Source organism: Rutilus rutilus (genome assembly GCF_951802725.1).
Source record: "Rutilus rutilus genome assembly, chromosome: 13".
NCBI lineage: Eukaryota > Metazoa > Chordata > Actinopteri > Cypriniformes > Leuciscidae > Rutilus > Rutilus rutilus.
The window spans coordinates 19,787,977-19,814,074 of NC_140218.1; the positions used below are offsets into that span (position 1 = coordinate 19,787,977).

The following is a 26,098-nucleotide window of genomic DNA, read 5'->3' on the forward strand; positions in this document are numbered from 1 at the left end:
GATTCATTCGCTGGTGTATTTCAGTTATTTCTTCCTCATGGCTCAATTTTATTTTGCACACGTGAACCAAGTTCTTAGAACTATCCGGTGCGAAAGCCTCTATTGACTACAGGCTCGGTAGATGAACATCGCAGTTAATCTGGAAATTAATAGGCCCAATTTTACCCAACCCTATAAGACCAAAAAGTCCCGCTGGGTAAATTTGACACATGATTATTAGCATTTTAGAAACAAAAAATGCGTACATTATAGGCCTATGCAGCATATTTCTTGCAAATCTTGACGGCATGAAAAGGATATTTTCGGCCATATTGAGAGACGTCTATCCGCACATTCAAGATTCAAAATGTTCACACCCGCACTTACATTAAAAATGGATATGCCTTTCTTTTATGCTAATATATTCTGATTTATAGTATTATATTTGATTTCATACATCACTGAACTATTGCCATGGTCAGCAAATTTAGATGTACATTTCAGCATCTTGGATTAATATGTTCACACAGAGCAAAACACAATCACTATTCCAGTCTACAGAATCTTGTACTTCAGAAGGAAACAAACAGGGTGTGATCCACTAATAAGGGAAGAACTCTCTTGGTTTTTGTTATATTGCCATTTTATAGCTCAGGGGACACAGCCCAAAGAACACACTCCTCACTCACCAAGGCAAGAAAAATTAATTTACAGGCCTACATTACAGAGTTGGTGGAGCACTCTTTACAATGGGTAAAAGAACAGACATAACCAATATGTATGAAGAGGCAAGACAGAACCATTGACATGAAAACAAAGCCATAAAAAGTTTATCATCCAAATAGCTTCTCTTTGAAATTTTCTTTAAAAAATGTTTCTTCAAATACAAAAATAAATCTCAACATTTAAACAGAGCATAAACTAACTTACAAGATAAAGCAGCATTTTGGAAGGAAAAAAGGACATAGTTTTTGTTTGTGAGGGGATATGAGGTCTTGGTTTCAGAATTCAGTCTAGTCTCACCGGATGCAAACTTGCTTGAAACAGTGAGTGCATTTACAACACTCTTCGATACAGCACATTTTTCTGTAAATCTATTCAAACAACTTAGCTGCTGGTTTCAGCAGGTTCCTCTGGATTTCCTTAAATCGATATTCAAGGAAAATGCAGCAAGATCTTTGCAAAAACTGTTTTTTTTTTGTTTTTTTATATATATATATATATGTACAAAATCCCCCATTTTGCAGCAGACAGTTCAAAAGCAGTCAACAAAATCTTTGAATAATTTTACAAAAACATAAAAACAAATTAAAATGACACATGGTGCTGTAACATCGTAGTTGTTTCATTCTGGCTTTGCAGAATGTTTTAGAAAATAAAGTTGCAGAAAAATATTTCTCAGAGTGTGTTGGAGTGTGTGTGCATGTGTGTGAGTCTTTGTGTTAAAAAAAAGCTTACTTTGCTTTTATGACATCTTGTAGTCATAGCTTTCTCCACCCAAGTCTTTCACTTACTAAAATAGGTTTAGCTTCATTATCGGTTGGCCTTCTCCAAGAAAAAAAAAAATGTCTGCTTTCTTCAATTGGAAAGAGACACGGTTCTCAGTTCCTTTTCACAATATCCATTTCTTTTCATGTCAAGAGAGGTGGTTCCGTATCCAAAGTCCTCCATCATTCCTATGAATGTACTAAAGGGAGAGAAAGAAAGATCATGCAGTCAGAATAGAAGCTTATAAAAAGACAAAACATCTACTCATTACTCATCCACCTAGTTCAGAAGAATTGAATTCATAATTTGTTTGGATACGCCAATATTATTAACAAATTATCTTGTGGGTAAACATTGTTTTGACTCTCTTTCCATTACAGACCACAGCATTTCCAAAGCAACAGGAAGTAGCCCACCTCCTCTTCACTTGCCATGCTGGTAGGAGTATGTTGTGTGGTCTGTGGGTGTCTCTATGGCAACCTGCTGCTGTTGGACGCTATTTTCCTGCAGTGGCATAAGGTCAACATTACTGACAATCCATCGCAGTGATTCAAGCTTTCAAACACTTGGAATAATTCAGCATGCAAGGGTTTCGTACCTCAGCTGTAATGCTTGAAGGAGGCACTTGGGCATATTGTGGTATGTAGGTCCCTTGCATAGCTGTGTTTGCAGGCATATACTGAGAACAGATGGACACGCATTGACAAATGTGTGATAACCACAGACAGCACACATAAGAAATCTGGTTTTGCATAATTCCTGTGATTCTTTATGCTTAGGGTTTACTAGATTTACTTGGTCGTGGCAGGAGTTAAAAGACTCGATTGTAACACTTTAAATACAACGGGTGTTAGAGTAGTGTAAGTGTTACTATCGTTTAGGACAGCTAAACAAATTTTTTTTTGTTAATTAAATAAACGAAATAAAAACGAATTAGGGCTGCACGATATTAGAGGAAATAAGGTACAAGACTGTGGTTAAAGAACTACAATCCCATGAAGCATTGCGAACAGCATAATTAAAAATGAAAGAGAAATAATTAACTACTCGTTTACAAATGTTGATTATTATGTATTTATACCACAGGGCCGTTGAATGCTAGAATCTGATTGGTTGATCAGATTGGTTGACTAAAGTAGTTCCAGGCAGTTCTTGACCGCATTACAGTTCCAAATCACTTCGCCAAATGATTTCAATTATTTCAAAAGGTCCGTACAGCCTACAACAGCAAAAAAACTAAAACCCACAACGACACTGACCAAGCAAATAAATATAGTAAACAATGGGATCAAAACGACAAATTATTTCCATGTTTGTTTGCCACAAAATCACGTTTTATTATGTACGGAAAAGCATACAGCCTACTCTCTTTCTCCTGCTTTCTCTCTTTATTGTGTACCGCTCAAACGCACACATTCAGTACAGACACACACTCGCACAGAAATGTGTTGTTAGCGCTGCTCTGACAATTTTATCAGTAAAATAGTTTGACAACTTAAAAGCTACGCGAATTTCTCACTAGTGAGGTAATAACAGCGCTGTTCTTGGAGCAGATAAACTTACAGTTCCGCTAGTGTTGCTGAAGACTGTTGAGAGACACACAGACTCAGGTAATTCACACATGCTTAATCTCTCTCTCTCTCTCTCTCATAACTTTATCAATAACTGCATTATTCTGCTATCAGTGGCTCAAACCTCCCTTATAAGTTCTAAAATTACACTTTGGAATTAACAGCGGAGGCTTGGGATTAGATGCGTAAGAAATCAGTCCTACAAACAAAAGTGTATAAGGACAAAAACCTGACAAACGTCTTGAAATACGTCATATGAACAATGTTTTGAGGTGTGGTAACCGTAGTATAAGCGGAATAATTGACTTTGAATTATTAAAAAACAATGCACACTCCACTTAGCGCCGTGGCCGCTTTAACACCTCGGGTATTTTTATAATAATTATCAATTATACCTTACAAAGACAATATATTTTAAGTTCATTGTTCAAAAATGCATATATATATGCATATATGCATATGCATATAAATTATACCAGTTAGCATTAACTTTGGTAGCTCTAAAATACAAAAAATTAAAATAAAAACAAAATAATGTGAAACTTGAAAACTAAAACTAAACTAAAATTCACAATGAAAACTGAAATTAAATTGAAAAATCGTATTACAAATAAAAATAATAAACTAAATGCAAAAAAAAAAAGCTTTTTTTTTTTTTTAGATTTGCAATATCTCTGTGTGCATCTGTAGGGGACGTACCGTGCCTGTGCTGCCCAGGGTTAGATGGCTGATCTGCTGTGTGAGAGGCCCTAATATGGCAGTGGGCTGGATGGTCATGGTGTGGTCCACTGAAGGCGTGAGGACGGTCCCCTGTGCACAGGAGAGAAAAGAAGTTAGACAGGTACAGAAAGGTGCTTTAGGAAATGGAGCAGCAGTTTAAATGCAACTTACTGTGGGCTGCATGAGGTAAGACTGGTGATGTATCCAGGAGGGATTGTGTACCTGCAATTAAACGAACATACTTTAGATTTGGGTCCTTATTCTATATAATTCAGATCAAGATTTTTCAGTAAATAACAACTTAAATGTCTTAAATCAATTATTTTTCATATCGTCAAAAGACTTAGAATAGAGCATGAGTCGTATGAGTGTTTTTTTTTACTTTACAGCTGTTTTATTTAGTAACTGTTCTTCAAAAATGTCTATTTTTGCACTTGATGGAAGAAAAAAAATACAGGTTTGGAATTACAGGTTTCATTTTTGGGGTGAACTATTCCTTTAAACAATACTACAAATATACATATTAAGCAAATCAGTAATATAGCTCCTGCAAAAAGAAACAGTACCTGGTAGGTGGATAGAGGTGAGTGCATGTAGGGAGAGATAGAAGTCTGAGCAATAATTCTGTTAGGAGCGATGCTGTAGGAAGGGGAATAAAACCTGCAGGGGGCAACAAACACACATTTTTTTCTTTTTCTAAAGAAAGCTTTTACCATGCTGTGTCATAATGAAAGCACTAAGTACAACATTTCTTGAGTAATAGTTTCAGAACCCACCCATTTTGTAAAGCAGGAGTAGGATCATATGTTAGCGTCATCCCGCCCTGTATGTGTGAGAGAACAAGAGAGGGACAGTCGATTTAAGACTTGGACTACTTAATGATTTACATCAACATGAAAAAGCTGAGAAAATCATCTCTCTCACAGTCTCGCCCTCTCTTGGCCACTGCCGCCCATTCAGATGATATTTCCCCTGATTCTGACGTTTCTTCTGTCCCCCGTCCGCAAATTTACACAGCAAGGGTTCTATAGGCACTTAGATAAACATTAGTCATTATTTATCTGTCGTAACCACACGATCCTCAATACGAAAACTACCGTAACGCAATACCTGCTACTCCAGGAGGAGTCTTGATGTATTTGCCATTAAAATGTTGAATGATGGCCTCACATTTTTCAGTCGATTCCATCCTAACAGAGTAATTGCAAATGTATTATTAATGGAATATTAATGATGATTATGTCAGGTTATATGGTGGTCAGGCGTACCTGGCGAAACCCACTCCTCGACTGGTGCCGTTTGCATCTCGTAAGATGCGTGTGGAGATGACCTGGCTGAAGGGCTTGAGCATGCTCTCTAACTCTTGCTCATCCATAGACAGAGGCAGATTGGAGATGTACAGGTTGGTGGGGTCCTGTTCCTGTTGCTGAAGAGGTAATGAAGAAGAGAGAAACAAATGTGGGCATGACTAGGTTAAAGAATAAGTTTGTCCAAAAAAGGAATTTGTCCGTATTTCTGTGAAATAATGTAGTTCACCCAAAAATGATAATTCTGTCATTATTTAAATCACCCTCATGTTTTTCCAAACCCATAAGACTTTCCTTCATCTCCGGAAACACAAATCAAGATTTTTGTATGAAATCTAGGAGCTTTCTGTCCCTCCATTGACAGTCTAGGCACCTCTTTGATGCTTCAAAAAGTTCATAAAGAGATCATGAAGTTGTTTAGTTTGAGCTAAACTAGTTTGAGCACGTTTGAGCTTCCGTAAGAACCAGTGAGGTTGAGCTTCTGTTTATGTTCGGTGGTCAAAGTTTATAAATGAATAAAAGCCTATAGAATTCAATCTGTTCATCTTATAAAGAGGTTTTGTCTCTTCAGAAAATTTGGACTAAACCACTCAATTCATATGGATTAGTTTTGCGATCTCTTTATGAACTTTTCGAAGCGTCGAAGTGGTAATTGCGTGGACTGTCAATGGAGGGACAGAAATATCTCAGATTTCATCAAAAATATCTTAATTTGTGTTTCGAAGATGAACGAAAATCTTACGGGTTCGAAACGACATGACGTTTAGTAAATAATGACAGGATTGTAATTTTTTGGGTGAACTAACCCTTTAAATTTCAGCCTATTTTTTCACACAACGCTAACATATGACTTACGATAAATACAGTGATCAATAAAGCACTTGGTATATAGCGCATTGGTCTACTTTTAGGAGCATTCACACAGGGCAGTGAAATGGAAAAAGACCGTAAGGTCTTTAATTACTAGTTGAATAACTACCTTGAGCGTCATATTTTAGAATGCCGTGTTATGTGCGAGCCCCTCTCCGTCTAGCTCATGTTTACAATGGAAAACGGAATAGCAGTGCTGAGGAATACAAAAACGTGCTTTGTGTGAACGGCCCCTTATGGTGTTTATTTCTTTTTGGAGCTTGATCCTCATCACTTTTTCTAGGCGGAGAAACTTCTGGTTATGTGTTACTGACATAATTCCTGTAGGTGGATGTACGCAAAGTGCCCTGCTTTGTTCCTGAAGGACTGATCAGCCTTACAGGCTCAGTAAGGTTAGGATTAAGGGTAAGTGAGGTAAAGACCTCACCAGCCTGTCAGACACAAAGCAGAGCACCATCAAACACTGGGCCTTTTTTTAGGACAGTTATGTCACATCCTTTCCATGTCCCTTCCCAGTATGCTCACATAGATGACTAACTGGGTTAACTTTCCAGAGTCATATCTATTGTTATTATTTGTTGTGGTATTCGACAACAACTTCACACAGACATTAAGTTGGGAATGACCTGAATATTCCAATAATGACACATTCCACCTTTACAATGTATTGGAAATCAAAGAAGGAAGGTAGGAAAGACTGTGAAAGAGTTCAGAAGTTTACAGGGTCTGACCTCATAACTTATTCACAGTCTTTCCTATCTTTATTTTGATTTCCGTTGACTCGGCAGCCTTGTGCATTGATGTAGTGTGTGTGTGTGTGATTGGAGAGATAAGACTCTGCACATGAGTTCAACTATGAAATATGGCGCTTATTTTGTTGAAAGTCACCTATACATATCACTTAGAAATAGACAAAAAAATAGAACAAATTCATAGAAAAATAGAAATAAAATAGAAAGAGTATTTCACATATTCTGTGCCATATTTGTCTTTTATCTTTGCCTAATTATATGCAGGAGTTTTAGACATCAATATGTTTTTTGTGAAAAAGTGTCAGAATGACCGTTTTCAAGGCCAGTACTGAGTCAGCTCATTACCATATAAACACCTAATTAGCTTCATTTGAAGCTGCGGGCATGACAGCAAATATGCATACAATACAAAGTGACACCTTTCTAACCTCAAATTAAGAGATACACAAAACTGGCGCTTGCATGTCTTCTTCAGATTACCCAGTTCCTGCATGAGGCGTGAGTAGGAGGTTTTACTTTAGGATCTCAAAACTCCTTAATCATATTACGCGTCTCAAATTCATTTTCTTCATTATCATTGAAGCATGATCTGTGTGTTACTTGTCTAAACAAATCAGAAAGACAGTAAAGATCGCTGCAAGACAGCAAACCTCCGAATCACCCCGCTGCCGATTTGCATATTCATTGCTTTGGTGTGCAGATGAGATTAAAATGTGAGCTGTAAATGTATTACCAGATCATCTCGCCACCATGAATAATGAATATCTAATTGCAGTGACCTGTGATGAAGGTGATTTTTGCACTGATCTAATCACACCGCGAGACGGTGGCTTTTTCCACAGAGTGAATGGGAGGAGGAAAATCCACGGAAATTGCCTCAACAGACTCTTAAATAGGTCAGGTCGCTAAAAGACTCTAAAATGGCTGTAATTAAGACGGGTGCTTAGTGATGTTCTTGTGTGAAGAGGTTGCACTTTCACGCTGATCTACAGATTAAATGTGTGAATCTCACAAATCTTTCTAGAATATGTTCAGTTCACATTTTACCCCAAAACTAAAGGGAAAAATATGGAAAAAAATGGTGTGCTTGAAGAAAATCAACCTTGCATTTTTGTATTGGCACATACTTTTCACACATTTTTCACACATTTATACATCAGCACAATTAGTGTACATTTATACATCAGCACAATTAAGCACAACCCTCCCTAATCTCTCATTATCATAATGCAAAAAAGAAAAGAAAATATTTTTACTGTAATTCAAAGCTAAATATAGTAACATACTGTTGATCATTTACATAAATAAAAAAATACGGTAACACTTTAGTTTAGGGCCCTATTCTCCCTATTAACTAGTTGCTTATTATAATGCATATTACTAGGATATTGGCTGTTTATTAGTACTTATAAAGCACATATTAATGCCTTATTCTACATGACCATATTCTACATCCCTCAGTCCTACCCAATACCTAAACTTAACAACTACCTCACTAACTATTAATAAGCAGTAATTTTACAGTAATTGAGATCGAGGAATAAGTCATAGTTAATATTAGTTAATAGTGAGATTTGGACCCTAACCTAAAGTGTGACTAAAAATACTGTATTGCAGTAATGACAAATTAATGACAATTACCATTTAGACAAAAAAAAGTACAACAGGGATTCTGGATGTAAAGTTTTAGAGATTTTTCTTTTTACAGAGATTTGCATTATAGTAATGACTTTTTTAAAATGTTGATAATGATAGTAATTTTAATAATATAATAACATCCATAAATATTAATTGTCATTAAAATAATAAAAAAATCTTAATAAAAATAACTATACAGTGAACTTTTGGGAAGTGGAAGAAAATGTCATAGAAAAGATTCATCAACAATTATTGACATTAAAATATTTCCCCAAATATCTTAATAACAATAATAAATCATATTAAAACAGTCTTCTATTATATTCTTTATGGAAAATGTAATGTAACTTTTTTTTCTTTTTTTTTTGCTGTCAAAAATGATCTGGAAATGTTTTCGTGAGATTCACCATAAAGCTCATTAAAAGGGTGTGAAATCAGTAGGAGGGTCTGTGTGAGTGGTTGGCCAGGGCAGGAGCAGTGCTGGCCTGCAGGGCCACAGTCCTCTACGGAGGGCGTGCAGAACTACCAGCCAAGCTGCTCAGACAGTGACTCAGCCATGGGTGAAAGAGAGAACACACAAACTCTTTGTAGAGCTGGAGCACCACGCAGGAGCAGAAACGGGACAAATACTCCTCAGGCACTTACTTTGAACTGCTCTCAATGGCGGACCTGCATGAGCCTAATGGGGACACCAGCTCCGTTTTCATGGCTCAACACCCACAGACAGGCCAAGTGTGGTAAAATAATCAGCCGTCCAACACTAAAGTGATTGCCGCCATTTACTTTCAACATTAATAATTAGCTTCCCCTTGAATCAGATATGCAATATTTTGTTACAGGTGATAACTTATCCAAGAAATGTATTAAAACTACACAGATGTGAGTGTGCCTGTCAGTAGGGCTTCAATCCTTCATGATTATGACAAAAATCATAATTGTTATGATTGATAAAGCTGTCTACCATTCAACAGTTTTTTAATTAATACTTTTATTCAGCAATGATGCATTAAATTGATCAAAAGTGACAGTAAAACATTTATAAAAGATTACAAAAGATTTCTATTTCAAATAAATGCTGTTCTTTATTTGAAAGAAGGGTCATGTAAGACTGGAGTAATGATGCTGAAAATTCAGTTTTGCTAAATTACATTTTTAAATATATTCAAATAGAAGTTATATCAAAATGCAATAATATATTTCACAATTCAATGTTTTACTATATTTTTTACTGTATAATGTTTTACTGTATTTTTGCATGTTTAACTGTATTTGTTTTACTTCTTTCAAAAACATAAAATCTTACCGACCCCAAACGTTTGATCAGCAGTTTATATGCAGATTTATTTATTTTTTTACGCCAGTTACTTATTTAAATGCTTCTGACCTGTCATTGTATTCACGTGCTCAACAGACCAGCCTGTGATGGGTATCAGTGCTCAACGCTGCAAGAATATGTTGTAAATAAAAACCTTTGATGCAACAGGATCTCCTCCAAGTCCCTCCTTCAGTGTAAATCCATGAAATGTTTCACCCATTTTATCATCTACCAGCCAAAAACCTTAAGTTTGTTAAGAAAAGTAATAGCACATGTTTCCTCATCAATCCGCATGATCTGAAGCATCATTCATGCCCGTAGCACAAACATGCGTCAAAGTTGAATACTTTGGCTTAGCGGTTTGTTCAAATCCCAAACTTGAGTATGAGCAATAATAATACTGATGTTTGTGTTTGGAATTCGTTTGAAGCGGTTTCAAAGTGCCTCAGAAGGTTTACAGGAAGTATGAGCAGTCAAGGAAACAGGGTGTTCAGTGTCACTGACTCTTACCTTTGCCATCTGAGCCTGAACTCCACTGGCCTTTAGCGCTGTAACCGCTTTCTGTGCAGAGGCCGGGCTGTCGAAATCCACAAAGCCATAGCCTGAACACACACACACACACACATAGAGGATCAGTGATAATTGCTTAAAGTTTAGTTAAGCCAATAGCGTTCCCTATCACTCCTCTACACCTTAGTTCACACTGGTAATCTCTCTGTGAGAAAAGAGCTATCAGACCAAGTTAACCATACACACTCTCTTTCTCACACACACGAATGTAATAGTGTGTGTGTCCACTTGACAGATGTAGGGTTATGCAATACCAATCTCATAGCTGTTACATCAGCACACATTTGCTAGAGATAAAATAGATGATGAAGTATATTCAAAGAGCACTCATAAGTTAAAAGGAACAATTCACCCAAAAATGAAAATTCGATTATTCATGATTTTCAAAACATTCTTTCTTCTGTGGAACACAAAAGGATGTTTAGAAGAATGTCCAAGCTGCTCTTTTCCGTGCTATGGTGGCCACAGCTTTCAAGCAAGATTTTCTGTGAATATCAACTTAATTTTTTAGCCTGTTTCTCAGACAAAACTGTCATATGGTTTCATAAGACTTTTAATATAGGCTATAAGTCATATGGACCGCTTTTATGACACTTTTATGGACTTTTTTGATGGCTTTCACAGTAAGCAACACTGTGACATTTTTTTTTTTTTGTGAAAGAATGTCAGAGTAGTTTTAACTATCCCTTTAAATATTACATTTTGCGACACATCTTACCTTTACACTTGTTGGTGGTCTTGTCAAGGATGGCCTTAGTGGACACTATTTTTCCATAGCTGTGCATTACAAAACAAGAACAAAAAGTAACATTTGGTTTAGATGAACAGATAAACACCTTAAACAGATTTTTAACAGCTTAAAAATAATAAATAAAACCAAACTCATAAGACTTGCTGATATGTATCAGATATTTTATAAGGTCAAACACAGTTTGGAAAAGCCAAAGTAATCTAAGCCGAAAACAGCCAGGCAGCGGGGGCACAAAAACTCATAAACTGAGGGCACCAGCACCGCTCCATTCACAATGCGCCACTCAACGGGCCCCCATATTCAGAAGTCATGTACATTAAATCTTCATGAGGGTGCCGGTGCGGTGGAGAACCCTGATCAAATGGTAATGCTCTTTGAATAATGGATTCCATACCATGTTCACGCTACTTTGCATATCTGAGGCATTGCCGCAGCATGATTCAGGTATATAGCTGTAGGATAGCATATGCTTCCATGGATTACTGGAGGCATGCGGGTGTTTGAGGGACGGGGAGGGGGGTAGGATGTTCTCTCTCCAGGCATGTGCTTGCAGTGTAACCTGAGAGTTCTCCTTGTCTGCCCTGCACAGCTCTGGCTGGGATCCACAACAATCAACTAACAATGCCCTCCGCCAGGCTCCTCATGGGTCCTACTGCCAGCGCACAGCACCTCTCACACTGATGTTCATGACTGAACTAAATCTATATAGTGTAACTGTAGTATAGATGGAAGAACACAATAATATGCAATATGAGAACACTGAAAAAATGACAAGCAGTTTCAGTTTTTTACTTAATCATTCAAACTTTAAAGTCCCGGTGCGAGTGAGTGGAGGCGGGGATAATTTGCATATTCATAGAACCACGTATACTTAACGAGGCAAAGGTGTAGTAAGCTATTTTAAGGCATGAAGAATTTTTTTTTCAAGGAAAAAGTTTAACTATATAATTTTGGTGATCAAAGATGAGTTTTAAGGGATACAATTGTTGACTACAGGGGGACTTTAAGGGTCATTCATGCAGGACATAGAATAGAAAAAATGCAAGTGTTCCGAGACAGTTTTGAATTTCCCAAGACATCTTCAATTATCAAATCAAATACGTCTGTCTAGCGTATGTTTTAATTAAAAATAAAAGATGAAAAACAGCACAGATGCATGTAAGTGGCAACCCAATGCACTGGCACTTTTTTATTGTACAAATGTAACAAAAAAATCTTCAAAACACATGAGGGCCCTACAATATGTAAAATGATCAAAATGACATAGATGAGAAGGAATCTGCAATTTAGTAATTTAGTGCTGCACAGAAATCAGAAACAATTTTTTTTGGGGGCGAGACAGAAAAAAACTAAAATCTGGTTTCGGCTGCCGAAGACATTGACTGAAACAGTTAGCGGTTCGCCAATGACTGTTTTGATTGTGTCAGTGTCTATTGCATGCACACAACAGGTAATCATGTCAGCAGTATGAACGCACTTCAACTGTGACCAAAAATAATGCTATATGTAGCATTATTTTTCAAAAGAAATATCAAGAGGCGGCTTGTTACCGAAGAACGTTTCTATTACTGATTGGTTTATTACTTGTAAACACGAAAATACTGAACGCTCTAAATGAAAACTTTAATTTTGGGTTTGATGTATTTAAGGACATCACTATTAATAAACCAGTCTAAAACATGGAACAAACACTGGTCAAATTTAATTTTAGCCACATACAAGTGACAAATGAAATACTGTTTACAAAACATGGTTTAGTTTGATTGGACGCACTGCCATTGACGTCAAAAACAAAAAAATAAGGGAAGCTTTTTCTCCTCCATTTTAAAAGCTGATAAGCCTATTTATTTCGCCATCCTAAATATGCATGACTGTACGGTTAGCTGCATTTACAATTGTTTTTCCCAGATTTCCATATGCTGGAGGGACAGTTAGTCATGTGCGAGATGTTCCAACCAAGAGTCATGGGCTGCGTTCCAGTCCAAAATGGTCTTGCCCTTCACTCGCTAACTTCCCTCCGCCTCGTTCACTCGGATGTACGTCATTGCTTACGTTGTAACAAGTGCCCACTACTGGCGGAAACTGCAATGGGCTGAATTGGAACGCCCTAATCCCTTGATCACTTGGAATCAGCTATGGAGTTGATTTATTATTTACATTTTTTTTCCCTTTAAGAATTTGTTTAATGCAGCATCCAAATGTTTATAGGTGTGTTTGGGTTGTTTTAAATAAATAAAAAATTATAGTTAATATATCATAGAGTTGTTTGCCGTGGTGGTGATTAGACAAGATCTGTGGTGACGTCACAATCGTACTGCGTTGTGGGACATATAGGTACCTGAAGTGTACATATGAAGTAGACTCGCTACGAGGGTCTGTCCATATAAACTTCCCTCGTCCACTTCACGAAGTGGAACGCACTTCAAAATGGCGGCAGGGATTCCCCCCAGGGGAAGTGCTTAGTGCGCAAGTGCGTGTCTAAAAGTGGACTGGAACGCAGCCATGGTCAAGCAAACACTATGTGATGACTAGCAGAGATTAGTGTAGCCTGACTCTAGTAACTAGTACTCATATTGACATTGTTGCACCATTGTTGAGGCAGTTAGCACTAAAAATAAAGCCAAGAAAAGTTTTTTTTTTTTTTTTTTTTACTTCTGTAATGCTTTCTAATTCATTTAAATGAAACGAATCATTTACTCTACTTATTCATTCAAAACACTGATTCATTCAGAAACAAAACAAGTGACTCTTCATGAGTGAGTCAACAACTCAACTGATTTGGTGAAAAATCACTAAATCGTTAAGAAGCAACGTTTATTTAGCCTTTGTTCCATTTGGAACAAATTTTTATTTTTTTTATGAAAAATAGAAATTTTTAGACATAGATATTGTGTTTAAAATGTAAGTGAAGCCATATCTCATGCAATCGTGCCGTTGGTCTGAACCACTGATACTCAGAGAAACGGCACTCTTGCACTTGTGATATTGCTTATGTGAGGACACGTGGCTGTCCTTTTGCCATTCTTCTTGCTTGTGATATCCATAGCATTTGCTTTAGTGTTCTGAAACCATTCGGCTTGTGTTCTGCTCTTTCGCATTCTATAAAGGTAACAGGAATTACTTGACCAAACATCCCCCTCCGCCAACAGCTTCTTTGCTAAGAAACACCTGATATATTTGACTAACTCTTATCTCTCTCTCTCTCTCAGTCTCTTTCTCACACTCTCCCAAATCTCTCTTTCTCTCTTCCAGCTCCTCCCCACCCCCATCACTAACAACTTTTGGTCTCCTCTCCCTCCCAGCTGTTGCCCTTGTTTGTCTTTCCCTTTCCCCCTGGGCTCAGAGTTTCCTGTAGGGCTGGGCAGCCTCTTCTCAGTCGTTTCTTAGAATCTCCAGCACTACTTCTCAAATCTGTGCACTTTCTTTCTACGCCAACTTAAATATATGAGCACTTTGTTCTAAAATGGAATATATACTTCAATAAAGCTAAAGACGTTGCATCATATTTTTATTGCCCAACAGAAATCACATCAAATTGGGCATCAAATATATTGAGTTGCTTACTTTTGCTCTGGCAATAGGATACAAAAGCAAAAACGAGGATTACATTTTTCCATAATAAACTAATACATTAAGAGTTATAGTATTATTTAATATTTTTGAATGACTTATTTTTAAATTCTCAGTTTTAATTTTTGTAATTTTTGTATGTGCTTTTGTCATTTTTAGATGTTTTATATATTTCTATTAAGCTTTATTTCACTTAAGTTCAACATATTTTCAAATATATACAAATATTACAAAAAAGCCTTTTTTTTTATTGCTGTCTTAACCTTTTAAAGGTGCAATGTGTGATATTTCTGAGGATCTATTGACAGAAATGCAATATAAGATCCATAACTATGTTTTCAGTGGTGTATAAAGACCTTACTTAATGAACCGTTATGTTTTTATTACCTTAGAATAAGTCATTTATATGTACATAACCGCGGCCACCCCTTCTATGAAGGTCGCCATATCGTGACGTCATGTTTCTACCGTAGCCGACAGCGAACAGACAGCGCTACAGAGCGCGTTTCATCACTAACTTGAATGAGAAGCAGCAGGAAAAGACGCGGCTTCCTACGTCGGCCACCGTAGCCTCTCATTCGAGTTTGAAATTTCAAGGAAAGGCCGCGAATTATTGACCGATTGCAATTCGCAAATCTCACCACTAGATGCCGCTAAAAATCACACACTGCACCTTTAAGTAAAAACGAACCATTTTAAATGTACTTAGTGATTAAGAAAATCAAATCAAACCCCTAAAACACAAAATTAGTAGTAATGTAGTAATGACAGAAAGTACTGTGTTATTAAATGGATGACAACAACAATTTTTCTTAAAGGGATACTTCACCCATTAGCATTAAGCTTTGTATCAGTAGAAACTCTGTAGTATTTTCGAATGACCGTGCTTCCCTCCCTCATGTTCCCCTGAGACGAGAGATTTCTGTATTGTGTGTCTGAAAAAAAAACTCAGATGACGCAAAAATCGCCATTTTGCGCCGTCATCGGAGGCTTTTTTGGCCAGAGGCTATAGACTACAGCCAGTAGTAGGAGCTAGTTCTGCATGTTTTCAACCCGCCCATAGGGGGATAGGGGATCTCACGATAAAACGGCGTCCTTTCAGTTTCGAGTCAACTAGTAGCCTAGTTGTATCATTTCATCCGATACTGCCCTCTGTAACCGGTAGGCGTGGCTTGGGAGTGGCCTCGTAGGGCAGCGAAGCAAGTGCATTCTGGGAGTTGTTGTCTTTCATCCACATGAGCCAAAAATACATTTGCTGGCTTTTCTCAGTCTAGAAGGCACCAACTTATAAAATGTCACATTTCTACTACATAAATGACCCAATTTAAATACACATTCATCTTTCCAGCGGTGAAATATCCCTTTAATAAATTTTTGTGCATACTTTGGAATATCCAAGCGGTAGAAGCAAAAGCAATGATCTCTCTTGAAACCCTTCCTTACTTTTATCAACCCTAAAAGGAAGTGAGGCGCAGACAGGGAAAGAGGCGAGGAGAGGGAACCGTCATGCCTAGCTGTTGGAAACACTGCAGTCGGTCAACAAAAAAAAGAGCTTTGTTTGAAACCCAAACCTCCGTTGAGTTTGTGTCATTACATTCCACCAAAATGACCTCTAACATGAAAGCACGGATCTAATGTGAAAAAGTGACATGAGATTTATTTCAAAAGATGAATTCCCTATCTACGAACAAAACACATGGAACGAGAACCAATCCCAAGATGAAAAACGATCACCCTCAGGCGTTGCACCAAAATGTTATAAAAATATCAAAAACGTTTCATGAATAGAAATGTGTGATTTACACAACATCTACTAAATCAAGATGCTGCATAAGGCTATCCAAAAACACTTTAAGTAATTCGCATTCATTTCAACATGATCTGCCAGCATTGCATTTCTAACCTTCTCGTGAAGGGTCAAATCAGGACACTCAAACTCTGAGTTTTTTCTCTCCTACACACACCCCTGTTTTTCAATGCATTTTCTGGACTTATACACACTGAGCTTCTCTTCAAATGCTGATTATGAACCTGACCTTACTTGCCTTCACCATACCTAATCCTGAATTAATTTCCACATGAAACAAGGCCACTCACGGTTGACAGAGTTTGACCAGGTCCTGGTCTGTGGTTCCTGGATGGAGACCACGGATGTACAGGTTGGTTTTGCTCAGCTGGTCTCCAGCAATGCTGCTTCCATTACTGGAGGTGGTGGTGTTGGGACTGGGTGGTGCCATCTGCTGGGTGGAGGATGCATACGCCTGCTGTGAAAACAGAGATAAGATACAACGCTATTAGATTACAATTCCAAAGAGCTTTCCTTTAGTTTTAAAATGAAAGTGTTATAATTTCCCCTGTGACTTTTAAGGAAGTAGTGAATCATTTTCATATTCGTCTTCTAATCATTAGTGACTCAGTCTTGCCATGCAAAGCAAAACACTGCAATATCAAAATGGCGCTATAGATTAACAGGAATATTTCCCCACATACTTAACCTTTAAAGAATTAAAGGAAAAAGAACACATCTTTAAAGAAAATGTTGTTATTATTACTCACCCGGGTGTCATTTCAAAACCATATGCTTTCCATGCAACACAAAATGAAAGATTTAACGCTTTTCCATGCAACAAAAATCCATCAAAGGATCCATAAAAATAGTCCATGTGCCTTCTTGAAGCTTTGTGTGAAAAACTGACCAAAATTTAATTCATTATTTACTGTTAATTCTAGCTAAACTAGAACGGATCAGTCTGATTCACAAATTGGTTCAATTAGTTCATTAAAGTTAACCGGCTGCATGATGCATCCGAAATCACATACTTCCCTGCTACTATAAGTAGGTGAATCACAGTATGTGACAAATGAAGTATGTCTGAATTCACAGCACTCATAAAGAGTAGGCAAAAAGGACCCGGATGAGCTACTACTTATACCATCTAATGAGGCCGCGGGAGAGGATTTGTGAATGGCAGTGAAGCAACGCAACTGATGCCGATATAGATCACATGATGACAACATGGCGAATGTAGTACGTCCAGATAACATTCATACTATATAGAACATACTTTTTTGGCAGTTGTGAACAAATTATTTATTCAAAATAAATACTCACTCTGGAGAGTCTGCGATTTCGGACGCAGCCCAAGTCTCAAAAGAACAGTTCATTCACGAATCCAAGTCAATGATTCGGTTCTCAAGTTAAAGCTATCGTAAGGCTCCAGAAAGACTGGGAATATAATAAAAGAATGGTGTACAGGTTTGTAACGACATGAGGATGAGTAAATAATGACAGAATGTTCCTTTTTAGGTGAACTATCCCTTTAAAAATGTAATTTTGTTTACAAAAACAAGCAGATTCTGAAAAAGCACATGCCTCCGAATGTTGTTGTGTCCAAAGCCTGGGGCTTTCCCTCTCCTGAGAGGTTCTGTTAGTTTTCTAATTAACTCCTCATCAGTCAGAGGGGCAGGCAAGGATGAAGTATTTCATTAGTCAAGCCTGTGAAATCAAATCTCAGACAGGGAACAATGGGCCAGTTTAATACATGCCACAAGTTCACTGGTTTGGCTGAGATTGTTGGAAAAAAGGGAGAGGGGCACATTCAGAAGTGCCCGCACAAACACTATGTCATATATAGGACTTTTGTTTTTTGCTCTCCTCTTGAGCCGGTTGAACTTAGTTATAGAAGCCTGTCTAATTGAGATCTGAGCTTGTTAGCGTTGAGCGCTAATCCCTCTCATGTGCTGTGTGCAGTCAGAAAGCACTGTCTCATTAGGACCGCTCTACTCGGCTAACTCTGCCTCTGCCTGGGAAAACAGATGACTGAACCACTGCCCCCCACTAAGCCCATCTGCCCTGCAACGCTGTTCAAGGTTGAGCAGTGCCGCACACCTAACAACACCCATCTTCCCCACACAAACACTACATTATATGCTAAAAATAACAACCCCCCACTAATGACATAAATCCAGCTAGACGTGTTTGTTCAAATCAAGCCATGTTACTTCTAATTTTCAGATGTTCTCTTTTCTTACCTAAAAAAATCTGGTTATTTTAAGATACACATGTGCATTCATTTTTAAATGTTTATATGTGCATTCATTCAAAAATTTTTTTTATATAATTTCTATATAATAACCCTACCCCTAAAAGGAAACTTTAATAGGTTTTTTTCCTTCTTAGGATTTTTAGATGTAAAAATCACTCACTCACACACACACACACACACACACGCTGAAGATTCAGATTTGCCATCATAGGAATAAATGATATTTTAAAGTATATTCAAAATAGTTATTTTAAATTGTAGTAATATTTCACCATATTACTGTTTTTACAGTAAATGCAGAATAAGAGACTTCTTTCAAAAACATTTTAAAAAAATTGATCTAAAAACTACCCAAACTGGTAGTGTTTATAATACTGAGTTCGAACTTAATAGCCCATTAAAATGTACGTTCATTGACAACAATTAATAAGTAACGTTACAAAAATATGTGTAATTGTATCATGGGTCATTTTATGCTTGCATTTCGAGAAGGAAAAATAAGCTATGCATTTTAAAAGGGCTTGTTTAACTCTATTTGCATACTTCTCATGACCCATATGGACTCTACACAAACAGCTCCCATTCAACTACATCTGTTAAACCTACAGCTTTAATTCTTGTTCATGCAAAGCATGTGATATATTAGGTGAAGACATTCCTCCGAGTCCACAACCGTGCTGACAGTGATTCATGCATCACGACCATCCTCACATGCTCCATCTGCTGCGATTGCTCCGTTTGCTTCAGATTGTACCTGAATGCGGAACAAATCCTTGTCAACAACTAATCAATACCAGCAAACCTGCCCAAGAACATCTCAGTTGCACTGTAATGAAACCCGAGAGTTTTCCCTTATTTGCACTTGAAGACAGCACTGCAGTGGGAAGCGCCTCTTCATTTCCATAGATATGCGCAGTGTGGTAATGAGAGCGTGGCGGGGTTTGCACCTCTCTTGATTACTCCATTGCAGTGCCACTAGGGCAGACTCTTGGGAAGGCTTGCAGAAATAGAGGTCACAGGAGGCAGCGAGCAGCTCGGAAGGGTTAGCAGGGGATCTGGCTCTAAAGGGCTGGTACCAGGTGTGACTGTGAATGGAAATAAATGGTCTGTCTACCACTCCAACCTGCATGGGTTACAGTATTGTGATGTGGTTTTGCTGGGGAACATGGACATTTAATGACCTACCAACACACATTGCAGCATAACGCCGTCTGCAGTAGCATGTGCAAATAATTTCATTTTATAAACAAAAATCATTTTATTGTTTGAAATGAGGTAATACAATGGCAGTCTAATGATTGTACTTTTGTTTAATACTTTTGAGACTGATAAAACAAAATAAAAGGGATTTTTTTTACTTTTTTGGGGGTTTTCAATTTCTAGAAAATAATAATATCACATATACAGTAGTGGTCAAGACATAGGAAAATTTACATCATCACTCTTTATTCAAAATATTAAAAATGTGTTAAAAATGTTGTAAGCATATTGCGGTTGTGCTTGAAGTCAATTGTTTTATTTGTGATAACGCAGTGAAACATGCCAAATTTTGTCCAGTCTGTCAAACAAAGAAATTATGAATACATGTAATAGCAAGAGAGAAACACAAAAAGCTGCTTCTTTTTTTTTTGCATGGTAAAACAAAACCTGTAGCTGTAGTTTAGTGTTTAGTGTTTTTTTGTTCTTCACTCACATTTAAAACATTTAAAAATATAATATATTTTTCTCATATTTTGATGGTTTAATCAAACCTGTCAGGTCATTGAAAACAAATACCCAAACCATTCCCTTTCTGGACATCACTTTTGGACACTACTGTAGATGTTGGTGTAATGCAATATGTCATTTTTTATTTTAAGTGTATAGTAAGTCAAATTACTCTGCAGTCTGGGAAAATACATATTAGAGTCTGGATTATGATTGAATAGAAATATTCAAAAGTGTGTTGGCCTAATGATACAGTACATAATGTTTCAAAAATAAACTAAACTAAAAATAAAAGTAACTAAAAATACTTCGATTATTGAATTACTGATTATTGGCAATATTGATACGGTATTGTGAGGTAAAATATACTTGTCCTTCAATCCCATTTCCCCAGAGATATAAATAGAGACATGGTTTCTAAATTACATATATTGTGATTCGTGTGAAATATGGAATTTTTCACCCAAACATGCTTCAAAAATACCTCAGAAAAATCTCCACCCTTTTCAAGCTACACTCTACAAATCAGGATTACATCTTGTATTACAATTTTCTCACCCTCTCTGTCTGCATATCTTTTGGCTGATCAAAAATGTCAGAATATCACCTTTGGTCAGAAAGAAATGTAACAAATAACTTAAACCACAGGATCCATGCAATGTTTGAGATGGGAATTCCAGGAATTCTAGGTCATTTATCTGAGCAATCTGCATCCCTGCCAAGAGTGCGGGAAGGAGGGGAATGACTCTCCGTCTAGGCTGCTTGGTTTTCAAAACTGTGTCTTTCAACAGCGATCCATCCCGTGAAGAAGAATTTCTAAGTGCGTGCGTGTGAGTGAACACACATTTCTGTGGCGGTACCAAGAGTAGAGAGTGATTCAAATATTTCTGTAGAATCACACCAACAATTTTATCATTTAAAACTTTACAAAGGTTAAAATTCAAAGTTTCCAATTTAATGTTTATTATTAGTACTTTAAATTACTCTAGATGTAGTTTTGCACTGTGTGCCTTCATTTTCCAATGTAAAGTGCTGACATTGTTTCATAAATCATTACTATTGGTCACCCTTTACGTCTGTCTTTGGGTTTTGCTAATATTTACCCAATAAGAAGTATTAAAATGGGGTTGTGTGACTAAAACTTGTAATCCCATTGGACCCTCAAACTGTCTGTAAAACCGCATAACTCCGCCCCTCGCCTCTATCGTGAATGCAGTGCTGCACGGCATTTGGACCGTCTCTGCTTGTTTGCAATGCAAGGGTAAATGAAGAACTGGTTCTTTGAACAAGTGCAGCATTTTCTCTACTCAAGAAACAATATATAAAGGCTAATGTTTTATGTATTTGAGAAGCGGAGTGTCTAAGTCTAGCATTTGTCATCAATTCATTTACAGAACTTAGTCTTAAATAGCCTGTAGCACTTTAATAACAAATGACTGAGTGCCCAGATAACCATAGTAAACTTAACAACCCGTAAGTTGATGAAAACGTAATGCGATGCACTTACTGGCCCAAATACGGCCGTTTCAATGACGGACAAAACATGTATGTCCGACATTTGCTGGTCAAAAACCTAAATTTGAGCTTGATTTTGGTAAAATTATAATAATATAATGAGTGTCTGACCATATATAAAGCCACAATATCAACTTTGACAACACAGTGTTTCATCATTATTTTAAAAAAATACAGTGTTTTTTTCCATTTCCTGAAAAGCAGCGTTTTTGGAGATACAAGGTTTCCTCCCACCAGCAAAGATAATAAGCTCTTTTGCAGCCACAGTCTGTTCTCATTGTTCCTCACTAGATGTTCAATAAAAATTTCAAAGCCCTTAACGTAACATTCAAAATTGAGTGGTTCGCCTAAAATCCTTTGTCATTACCTGAAAGGTCACAGAATATTCGGAAGACTCTAATGAGCTTCATATATTCATATTGTGTAAAATGATTTTTTGCAACATTTTGCCGTCCCACAGAGCGTCATTTTCCGGTGGATTTTCTTCCACCAGAACTGACAGCGATTCTGTGAGTCAGTGCAGCAGTGCTTAGCAGACCTGCAGGGCTTAGGAAGCCTATCTAAGTTTGAGGCACTTAAGGAGGAAATTAGAGACCAGTGGCTGCACACTTGCCATATCCAAAAAACCTGGAAAAATGAATGTCCCTTGATAACTCCTAGGCACTCAGACTGTGGAAATAGTGATTTTCTGCAGAGCTTATTCACACCAACCACAAAAATTCACATTGACCACGAGTGAAGTTTGTATTATTAAATATGTATCTTGTATTAAAGTAGGTGACGTTGCATTGCCAAAATTATTAACTTGCATTTAACTCTTGCATTAGGTTAAAAATAAATATGGGTACAATTGTTATGCTCAGGGTCAAACTGACCCTAATTGAATTCACCAAAAATCACACTACATCAAAAATAAAATTAAAAATAAAATTAAAAATCCATAAACTGTGAATATTATTAATAGTATTGTAACTGTTTTTGTAACATTTTAAACAGAAGAAGTGTGGAAAAGCGCTTCTTCTGTGTACTTTCCTGAAGATCAAACAGAGCATGGCGCTAGCAACGCTAAGATCTTGGTTTAGATTTCCAGCAAACTGAACACGCATGAACATATAAAATTGTACAGTTCAGATAAAGTGTCTACCAAATGCATAAATGTAAATATAAATAGCCTTAGAGGGTAGTTGAGAAACTGACATACCAAAATTCATTAAAAAAAGTTTTTTTATATCAGGTATATATGCAGAAGCCTTATTTAACGATTTCAAATTGACCCGCAAACATCATAATCCTAATAGATCATTTGTATGCACTTTCCACAACGCAGTGAAGTGTCGACACTTTGCAGGCATGTTCAAGAAAGTCACAAAATTTCAAGACAAACATTATAGGTTAACCAGTATTTCAGTAAATTTGGCCCACATGCGAATTACCAGAGTGCATTTGATTAGCTTTTTCGTTCCGTTCGTGGTATGACCTCTCAATGACCACACTGCAGTATCACTGCAGAGATCCTGTTTGGTAGTTTTACCCACACATGACATTCTCCCTCTGCATTTTTACATAGCTACAGCAAAAATCAATATAGAGGGCTCCCTCAGCTTCACAATACACTATGGCCAGGACTCTTCCAACACGTTTCTCATTCCAAGTGGGACCTCACGGGTCTGAAATTGTTGTCCAAACTGAACTTGCCATCCTCCTTTTTGGCTCACATTGGCATTAACAACAGCCTTCTGAACTCAACTGATAGGGCTGCCTCTAGGCTTTTGGCCAATAGCCCCTACTCAAACCCAATACTGTTTCATCCAGTCCGTTCCAGCCGGTGAAGAAGCAATCTGATTCTGACATCACCAAGTTATTTTGCCATTGCAAGCAGATGCCCTGAATTAAATTCTGCCTAAAACTGCTTCCAAAAACACTGTCTACCATCTTCACCGGCATCCCTCGGGTGATACATGGCATAATATCTATAGATTCGATGCCAACACACAACCTTTCAGTGATGTCTCTTCATGACCGAGGGACATGGAGCTCACCTGCCCAACACAGCTTCTTTCTTTCTAGCTACTACCTACACTTCCTCCCCCAGCACTGTGTAACCACGACCTGCTGAGCGAGTTATTGAGAAGAGATGCACCATGGGCTCAGACACCTGCCTGCTCAGCGGCTGGGCTGGTGGCAGTCAGTCAGTTCATGGTTTTCTAGAGCAACACTTATAAGCGTTTATTTAAAAAAAAAATGAGTCGACGGTTAGCTCTAATAACAAAATGACAATGGGGTCAAAGTCTTTGGTTAAATATGTACAGTGAATCTCTATTGTTGTGGTCTTCTTTTATTTCTTCATAAACTGCAAGGTAAAATAAAATCAGTGAGCCGGGTCGGACAACTGAACACATCTATGAACATCTATGCGTTGTTCTTGGATTCTGTCGTGATCATGGGCGTGAAGCTGAAATAACATTTAGAGAGCCAAGCTGGATCGGATCACAGGGTGTATGCTTATGAAACTGTTAATGAGTAGATAGACCATCATACTCAATATCACCTTCAAAAGAATTGCTTCCCATTCATCTACTCTCCCTGGTAAAAAGGTTACCAGCCAATAATTCATCAAATTATCAACACGTTAATAGTCTTTCTTTGCTTTCTGCTGTCCTTTTATTGCAATGGTAATTTTCATACATCTATGATAATGACCTTGTAAAAGCATTAAAGATCGCAGAAGATAAAGATGTCCTTTGAATAAAGCTGCAAGCAAGCACACTTGATTTACTCATTATGTTAAAAATATATGCAAACTATAAATGCATATATATAGCCTACATGAACTGGCTTGCAGAGAATCATCGCCATACGTCAGGTAGCGATTGACTGGTTTAACCAACATTTCTTACAGATACAGTTTTTGTATCAGTTATCAATTCTTCAGAATCAGTCTACTGATAAGTGTCACAATTTAGTGGGTCTTAAAAGAATAGTATAGTAGTGTACACAATGGCATTGCTTCACTGTGGGTTCAGCAGAAAACAACAGTGTTCAAAGGGAAAGTAACTAACTTTATGTATAGTATTTGCATAAATATGCATACTCAAGCTCAACCACAATTCATTCTTAAGTGATAAATACGTAGCATTTTGAGAATTACTAAAATTGATTAAAAACTTAAATACAATAGTAGCCTATTTAAAAATATTGTTAATAAATATATTCATAATGCATGTTGTTTTTATTGATTAGAATAATTATTTGTGTCTGAAATAAAATTATAATTAAAAATCGTTTCTGAATATGAGGACACTGAATCATAAAAACAATCAATAGGCCTACAATATCGGTCATAAAAAAAATGGTAGGCTATCTGTTGATAATATTCGTTTTTCTAATAATTCAATGCACGTAACCACTATCATAGCCCACCTTATGTCGGACATGCGTTCATTTTGACAAATAAACTGCGTCATTAACATGTTAAAAAAGCTTTTCCTCCCCTCCTTATTCTAACCTTTGTCTCTCCTTAAATAAATAGGCGATAATTCAAAGGCATCCTACGTCGGAATCATTGACTTTCTGTCTCTGCAAAGTCAATCCGAAACCTAAATGTTTCCCGTCATAGTAGTGGGATTTATAGGGGTGGGGCGAATGACTCAACGTAAAACTTAAGTTAAACTAATTTTCTTTCCCCCCCGTCAAACCATTTACCTCGAGAATCTCAAATAATTGTCCTATATACTGATTTACTGCAACAAATCCACAATCATCGTGTCCCTATAAATAAGTAGCTATCCGTGAACATTTCGGACCGCAAGTTCAGTCTGTGACTTCTCAGCCAGCCAATAGAGTAGATCAATCTACATCAAGATGCCCACTTGTAATACACGCTCACTTTAGTATCTTACTCAACGGCGGTATATTATCCGGCACGATCGCGCGATGATACACTTCAATATTTTCACGGTTCCACTTTCAAGGACACTGCAGCTCACACTCATGCAATTACACACACAACAGAGAGATAAGCGACATAAATGAGCGTTTTCCACCGGCCTGAGCGTCTGACGCCAACGCATTTGAACCCCATTTACCTTTTTACTGGTTCTGCTGGTATAGCCGTTATATGGGTTGATTCCTGTCCTTGGCGGCACAGAGAGCAGCATTTTTACAGCAGCAGCAGCAGCGCTGTGTCCGGAGCGCCTAGTGCAGCCAAAACACTCCGCTGACGTCACCGGGGACATTCAGCCTGCTGGAGTCTGTGGAAGAGATCGAGTCACACACACACTCACACTCACTCACTCACTC

General features: G+C 37.5%; 1 protein-coding gene across 1 annotated transcript; it reads right to left on the reverse strand.

Moving 5' to 3' along the window:
* Positions 1–604: 604 nt before the first annotated feature.
* rbms2b (RNA binding motif, single stranded interacting protein 2b) lies at positions 605–26,098 on the reverse strand. Its single transcript, XM_084429089.1, has 14 exons — positions 25,885–26,098; positions 16,629–16,795; positions 10,929–10,987; positions 10,151–10,242; positions 5,027–5,184; positions 4,869–4,948; positions 4,683–4,792; positions 4,535–4,581; positions 4,325–4,418; positions 3,930–3,980; positions 3,738–3,848; positions 2,066–2,146; positions 1,884–1,971; positions 605–1,666 (listed from the first exon to the last, which is right to left on the reverse strand). The coding sequence occupies exons 1-13, from the start codon at positions 26,032–26,034 to the stop codon at positions 1,891–1,893; spliced, it is 1,281 nt and encodes a 426-aa protein (XP_084285215.1). The 5' UTR covers positions 26,035–26,098; the 3' UTR covers positions 605–1,666; positions 1,884–1,890.